The 8,132-nt window shown below is 39.5% G+C and overlaps 1 protein-coding gene across 4 annotated transcripts in view; it reads right to left on the minus strand.

Moving 5' to 3' along the window:
- Positions 1-5,665, minus strand: part of LOC307033502 (butyrophilin subfamily 3 member A2-like) — a 13,967-nt gene extending 8,302 nt beyond the window's left edge. For 3 of the 4 annotated variants that reach the window (XM_079671996.1, XM_079671999.1, XM_079671998.1), the window contains exons 1-7: positions 5,413-5,665; positions 4,636-4,744; positions 3,752-4,093; positions 2,530-2,823; positions 2,318-2,437; positions 1,911-1,966; positions 403-486 (exon numbers count right to left, since the gene is read on the minus strand). In XM_079671996.1, coding sequence (XP_079528122.1) covers positions 403-486; positions 1,911-1,966; positions 2,318-2,437; positions 2,530-2,823; positions 3,752-4,093; positions 4,636-4,732 — 993 coding nt within the window. In that variant the 5' untranslated portion in view covers positions 4,733-4,744; positions 5,413-5,665. The other variant, XM_079671997.1, reaches the window with a different exon arrangement.
- Between the last annotated feature and the right edge of the window lie 2,467 nt (positions 5,666-8,132).

The following is an 8,132-nucleotide window of genomic DNA, read 5'->3' on the forward strand; positions in this document are numbered from 1 at the left end:
ACTCCATGTCTCCTTCAGCTCTTTCTCAATCTTCCTTAGGTCAGCTTCTTTTTGGTTCGCTAGCTGACAAACACACAGATGTTGATTTCAACAGTTTCCTTTCATTAAAATCAAAACATAAATTCATTGATAAAGTTTTGAAAAATAACAATAAGTCCTGAGCAATGTCCCTGTAGGATATAAAACATGAAATGTTGAATTCAGTTCATTTTCAGTTATTCAGCCAATGATAATCAAAGTTTCAAAGTTGATAAACCGGTTGCTTTATTTCATTTTAAAATGTTGTCTCTTTGTGTTGCCAATATTGTCACAGATGTAAATGATGCAGTAATTAAGAGATTCAAACTGCAATCCGACAAATAGGTTTAAAACAATCGTTGACATTATTAATAAAATGTGAACCTCTTGTGTCTCCTTCTTCATCTCCTCCTCCCTCCTCCTCTTCTCCTCTGTGAGTCTCTGGAGATCAGTGTTTAGTCTCTCCACCTGAGAGGAGACACAGACAGAAGAAGAGAGACCTCCAGATAAACTCTTTATAGCTGGACTTTCAGACGGAGAAAATAAAAAGCCTTCTGTTTTGTAAAACATTGAAACAACAATTTGAAATGCACATTTGAGAGATGTTGGTTTTAACTGTGTCTCAAATGAACAGTATGAAATGTTTTAACCAAATGACTCTCATAAGAGGAAATTCACACTTTTTGCAGCCGGTAATTATAAAGGAAGCTTATACTTTTTGTCAGAAAACCTTAAGAGAGTATTGATTGTACTTCTATGAAACCTACAGCTGGTGAAAGGAAGGACTTGGCTTCTTTCTAACTGGGGAGAACGACGTCAGGTTGTCAAGTATCGTATTGTAATCCCTTTACATACGAATATCCTACATGGTCATACTTATCAACCCTCCCGATTTTCGCGGGAGACTCCCGATTTCATTGCCCTCTCCCGGTTTCCTCCCGGGGTCATATTTCTCCCGCATTTCTCCCGATTTCTGACAAAAATCAGATTTACTCAGGACTGTTTCCACTCAGACTTTAATACAGCTACACCATTGTTTGGTTTCCATGGTAACACGTCTCTTTAGTAGCACGCAACTGAAAGTCTGAGAGGGTGAGGCAGATAGTCACAGAAAACAGAACAAGAATCGACAACTACTCTACTCTCTGCTCACTCCTTTCCTGCCCACACATGGTGCTACAGGCCGCAAGGCAGTGCACTTAGAACTGCAATAAGCAAGTTAATGTTAATCTAACAGCTCCGGCGATCCACTAGCACACCCCCCCCCCCCCCCCCCCCCCCCATTTTGCTCCTGATTGCTGTGGTCTCAAGGTTGGCAAGTATGTACATGGCGGGTATATGTTACCATTAAAACTATTTTAGACCTTTGGTAGAAATTATTTTCTATGGGTTCACGTTTTCTGGATCTATTCCGAAATTCACGAGGATTTACATGAGAGCGACACAGACCATGGCAATGTGCAAACAAAGAGAGAGAAGAAGACTGCGAGCATGGAGGTAACCGATCCTTGATTTATGCTAATATAACTCTTCAAACTGGCTTTGCAAATGTTTTTTTAAGCCAGGAAAGATTTGTTTTGGGTTTTCCCACAAACACTTTTCTGTTTTACAACAAATACATAAGGAATAAGATGAAGGGTCTGAACTTCCTCCTCTGCTGCTCCTCAAGCAGCTGCTGCTCAGATTTGATTTTCTATGAGGGAGATGAAAAACGTGACCCTTCTTTGAATGACTATTATTGAAGACACCACACAATGACACATGCTTTCTTGTATCTCTGACAGATCCTGTATCTTCTCGTGCAATTTCCAATACTTTTAAATCAAATTTTAGTTTTTGAGGTTTATTTAAATCTCCCTTTACTAAAAGTATTGTCTTCTTTCTTTACTTACCGTCTCTTCCATCAGCTGTCTTCTTTCTTCAGTTTCAGAGCGGTCCTTCTTTTCTCCTTTATCAATTTCATAACAATTTCAAGATATTAAATACAACAAGTTGCACTTAAGGAAGTATTGGAAGCACATAATAAATCTCAATCTAAAGTTAGCTATACATCTGGGTGTTGATTCAAAAGAAACCACCTTATTTTTTTATCAACACCAGATCCTGTAAAACACTGACCTTGGGATTGTTTGAAAGATGACCAATAAAGCTCAACAAGGAGCACTATGTATGTTTCCTTTGCATGACAAACTATTGAATAATCCAATCTGAATGTTCAATATTAATTAAGGTGCTTGCAGTATTATCATAAGCATCATGCATTATATATATAAACAAATCCAATATGTCTTTCGCTCACCTGTCTTGGTTTGTCTCCATTTCCAGACAAAAAGGACAGCAGCGATCACTAACATGAATCCAAACAAACCGCTAACAGCAACAGAAGCAGAACAGCTGGAAGGGACTATGAAGAAATCATCTGAAATAATGAAAGAGAAAATAACATTTAAACAAAACTAGACTTCATGTGAGACAGAATCATTGCAGGTGAAACTGTATTTTGATGTGTACCTGGAACATGGAAGTATGTCTGAGTGGTGCGGTTGGTGTTGTTGTGCTGGACTCTGCAGGTGAAGCTGCTGCTGGGTCTCTTCTCCACAGTCACTCTGCTGCTGACAGTATAGAGGTCATCAGGACCTCTGACTGTCTCTGGAGGTCCAGCAGAGAGGAGCTTTCCCTCAGCGTCCAGCCACAACACCTCAGGCTCCGGATACCAGCCTGCAGACTCACACTGCAACACCACTCCTCCGCTTTGACCGTCCACCCCGGATAAACTGATGACAGGTGGAGAGGCAGGACCGGATGCTGAAAACAAAGCAGGAAGTGTTAGAATTCTTGAGTTAATCAATTTCTGCCCACATATTCACGTAAGAGTCTACCAATAGGCTTGCTACTCCCACACTGCGAGTGGGACCCAGGTACCCCTCAATAAAAACATATGTTTGCTAACTTGGCTGCAAAATGGTTGAACAAGCTCTCCATTGATATCAGGACAGCAGAAAGTCTACACATCTCCTGTTGCAGACTGAAAACCTAATATCCATTATCAATGCAGATTATAATTCTATTGATCAGGCCATATGCCTTACGGACATGAAAACTTGGATGACCACACAGACAAAACTGAAGTTTATACTCTGCCCCAAACACCTTATCTAAAGAAATAGTAACTCTGGAGCTGTTGTTATAATTCGTATATTGTTTTCAGTGATCAAACTACAAATAAAGAACTAATGCACTTTCAGGATTACACCTATTGCGAGTGGCTTTTGATAAAGGATTTGCATTAGATTGCTGCTCAAGTTACAAGTTCTAAAAGCACAGTTTTGTGAGTATTCATCATCAAATGTAGTAGTTTTCCAGTGTTATGGCTTAATGCCCTGCTTGAGAAAAAGATACATTGTAATGAAGGGAAAACTAATGTCACTTTTGGCTTTCCATACACCTCCTACTGCAATGCTCTCATCTTCAAACTAAGAACATGTGCTACACAGGAAACCCCTACATTGCAAACCGAGCAGAATTACACTCTCCTGAAACTCTGAGATAGTCGTAGAATGTTATAAAGTAGAGAAAAGAGTATGTCCCATTTGGCTTCCGATACGACTTCAACTGCAGTCCGATGAAGTCTATGAACTCTAGAGGGAAAAGACTAAGACTAAAAACCTTTCCTAGAGGTAAAAGTAAGGACTTGGCTAAACATGCATCATGAACACATACATTGCTCACTTACCAAAAACTAGTTGAACAAAAGCTTGCCGGTCCAGTTTTGGAATGAAACATCTGTATTTCCCCAGATCAGAGAACTGTACGTTGGATAGTTTCAGAGAAATGTTTCCGTTCTTCAGCTCATCGGTGAACATTGAAGTTCTTCCCTTGAATAACTGGTGTTTCATTTCCACAAGTTCATTGCCAAGCCGCATCACATGGACGAACCTGGGGTCCATGTCGGGCCTCGTCCACTCCAACGTCAAACCGGCAACATTTACCGCCGGCTCCAGATAACACGGCAAAATGATGTCATCACCAAGGTTTGCTACGATTGGCTGAGGTGAGCCAATCAGCTGAGACTGACCTGGAAATTCAAAGGATGTTTTATCTTCTCCAATAAAATGTCAGCAAAGGGATCTATTAACAGTTTTGATAGAAGAAACAGACTGGAATATTGGTAGCCCTAGTGTTTGACCCACATAATTGCTTTATAGGCAACATCTTTTTGGCGTCATTTGGCAAAAAGTCCAAAATAACTTTTCAGGTTATACTGCATCTGGCCTTGTGACCTAACGTAAGCTTCACAACTAAATAAAGGTCACTACAGCTTAGTGGTTAGAATCAGGCTAAGTTGCAAAGTTGTATCGAGCCACAAATAACACTATGTCATCCCAAAAAGCTTCACATAGATACAAGTTTGCAAAGAAAACAATCGTGATATTGATGTATTCTCTAATTCTTACAGTTATTTAGCCTTTTCCTGAAAACAACATATTGTGGGGTAACACTTGTATGACAATATGCTGAAAGGTTATCAAGAAATTCTTGCCTAATAATGATGACTATGAACTTTCTCCCCGAATAATTAATAGTGACTTTTTAAGATTGCATGTGTGTGTTAGTTACCTCTACAGTGGTGTGTTAGGAGAAGAAGTAAAACCAAAACACTGATTCTTCTGAGATGAGATTTAAGGGGTTTTCCGTCTGTGGGTAAATCCATCATAGAGCGCTGGAACTGAACAGGAGAAAATGCTTTAAAATGGCTATTTATAAAAAAAAACGTTGTAAACAGGCTCAACAGTAAGGAGTCAATCCAAAAGATCTGAGTAATAAAATGAATATCGTGTTTGGATATGACTTTTGCTGAAAGCTCCAATAAATAAAAAATAACACTTTGCTCCTGTCTTCTGTGTTCAACTTATTTGTCCTGATATTGTATCCTAAAACAGACCTGTGAGAGCAGCTTCACTTCTTGTATAGAACTTGTATTTCTTCGTAAACTTCTCTTATAAATATATACTAAGAGTGTACTTTCAATTTTCCACAGTTGTATATGTCTGTTCATTGTTCACTAAAAAGACCGTTATACTTTCCATTTAGTAGCTTAAGAAAAACACCCCATAGTGAATTTAAATGTGTTTAGAAGCTTCCCTATTTGTAAGATATTTTAGTTACACTTAATGTCGTGTTACAAAGTCTAATATCTCAGAGAAGTTAATAAAGGAAAGACTCTCTGTACACAGTTACCTTTTCAGTGTTAGTTCCGCAGTTTTCCCCCCGACATAAACACGTGAACAATACTATATATTTTTTCTTGTGCTTCAGAGAGAGCCTATTTTCAAATGCAGACCCATTCTAAGAAATATTCTCTTTTGGATTTAATGTTCAACGAAGACCACATACCTGTTCTCTCTATCTGCCTCTTCTGACTGCATGGACAAAGCCTGTAAATCATTGATAGATCAGGCTCATAAAATAACGGCTAATTCGTTTCCTCCGCTGAACTTCTGAGTAGTAGTCAGTGTGCTAATGTCTCTCCAACAGCAAGCAACATTTCTTGCTAAAGCTGAATAATAAGTTATGGTTAAGTTACAATTGAATAAAAGTATTGTTATCTGAGTTACACTCTGAGCGTCTTGCTTTATGAGCTTCTGACCTTTGGACTCAGTTGCCAGGTTATGAAATAATACACTGCAATAAAATCTGTTTCAGTGGAACATTTATTTTATGTATTCAGTTTGAATAACCTCTATTGGGTGCATGTCCTTGACCTTTACACAATCCAACACCTTGAGGCTCATAAAAACTCTCTGCAGCCAGTTACATTCATGAGGCTCTGTATCAGTCAAAAACACTCTCCAATCAGGCAGTGACGGTCATTATGTTGATCCCAAAGGAGTTCAACACCATTTGCTTGTCTTTGTTTACTTCTAGAAAAAAACTATATAAATCCGGGTCTCTCCATAACAATCATTCGTTTTATTATCCTCTTCTTTTTCTACAGGTACATACACCACCACCTGGAAAACTGGAGGCTTGCAACCAAAGAAATTAAAATGTAAAGATTTGTTTAAGGAGTAACTGGAACATCTGCAGGGAGTTTGTTTGAATGACAGTAAATCTGTGTAGCAGGTCAATTATCGATGTAAAGACTAAAAGTGAGACTATTATAGATAATCTAGGATAAGCTTTTATTATGGGTAAAGACCGTATACCCTTCAGCAACAAACGTTTACCTGCACCTTTGTCAATACAATGCAATATAATAAAATAAATCATTTTGCACTTTGCTTGTGTGTAGATCCTGTATTTGCAGGAGTCATGCTCTCCTGAGATTGTATCTCCATGGTTGATTGCACATTTAGCCTCCGCTAAATGTATTGTTATGCAATTTACTAAAACTACAATTACCAAAATAAATATACATTAGCACAAGACTGTCCATAGAAGCGTAACCAACACGTAACCATCACTCCCAACCCGTCACATGTTGACGGACGGTCAGGGCCCCTCCCCGTCACTCTATTACGGACAGGGTACCCCTTGAGAGTCAGTTTTCAACGGGCAGGGCGTCCCATAGACCTTCATAGACCTCCCATAGCATTGATAATAGACGCCATGAGAACGCTCCCCGACGGTCGGTTTTTATTGTCAATATTAATATAATAATAATTTATTTTTTAATAGTCACACTTGATTTCGCCGATGTTCTTGTTGCCCCAGCTGGTCGACACCTCTTTTAGCAGAAACAAAGGCTACATTCATGTATTAAATCGATGTTATTCCATGTGTGTGTTTGTGGAATTAATGGACGTGCCGTTGTCCGTTACAAACTCTTCAACTACAACCCTAATTGTATTTAAAAACATTTTAGAAGGCCTCAAAAAATACTTTAATGTAAATGTAAATGTAAATGTGAAGGGATGTGTGTAATTTGGTGATTGACATTATTCACCCACGGATCTGTGGGTTGGGGTATTGTTCCGCACGGACATTTTAATTAACCGGACTTCCTGTTGATGTGAAATCCCCCAAAAAAAATTAAAAAGAAAATAATACTTTATTCCGAGTGTGCTAGCTTTTCTCTTTGGAGGTCATCACAGAACGGCATTGTAATACACGGTTCGGCTGAATTGAATATTACATATCTGCCTGTTCTCTATTTATAGAGCTCTGATGAGAAGACTTCTAGACAAACATGAAGAACTGCCGCCAACACTGGAAACGTGACGTGGATCATAAATATATCAGCAATTAAACAACATCTTACATTTCTCTTCACACAATACGTCTCCTTGCAGTATCAACACTAATTCTGACTTTTAGAGGGAGGTGGAGGATGAAGAGGGAGGTGGAGGATGAAGAGGGAGGATGAAGAGGGAGGTGGAGGATGAAGAGGGAGGATGAAGAGGGAGGTGGAGGATGAAGAGGGAGGATGAAGAGGGAGGTGGAGGATAAAGAGGGAGGATGAAGAGGGAGGATGAAGAGGGAGGTGGAGAGTGAAGAGGGAGGTGGAGGATGAAGAGGGAGGATGAAGAGGGAGGTGGAGGATAAAGAGGGAGGATGAAGAGGGAGGATGAAGAGGGAGGTGGAGAGTGAAGAGGGAGGTGGAGGATGAAGAGGGAGGATGAAGAGGGAGGTGGAGGATAAAGACGGAGGATGAAGAGGGAGGATGAAGAGGGAGGATGAAGAGGGAGGTGGAGAGTGAAGAGGGAGGTGGAGGATGAAGAGGGAGGATGAAGAGGGAGGATGAAGAGGGAGGATGAAGAGGGAGGTGGAGAGTGAAGAGGGAGGATGAAGAGGGAGGTGGAGAGTGAAGAGGGAGGTGTAGGATAAAGGGGGAGGTGGAGGATAAAGAGGGAGGATGAAGAGGGAGGATGAAGAGGGAGGTGGAGGATAAAGAAGATGAAGAAGATAAAGAAGATATAGAAGATATAGAAGATGAAGAAGATATAGAAGATAAAGAAGATATAGAAGATATAGAAGATAAAGAAGATATAGAAGATGAAGAAGATAAAGAAGATATAGAAGATATAGAAGATAAAGAAGATGAAAAAGATATAGAAGATATAGAAGATGAAGAAGATAAAGAAGATATAGAAGATATAGAAGGAGGATATAGG

The sequence above is a fragment of the Notothenia rossii genome (genome assembly GCF_949606895.1).
Source record: "Notothenia rossii genome assembly, chromosome: 3".
NCBI classification, from domain to species: Eukaryota; Metazoa; Chordata; class Actinopteri; order Perciformes; family Nototheniidae; genus Notothenia; species Notothenia rossii.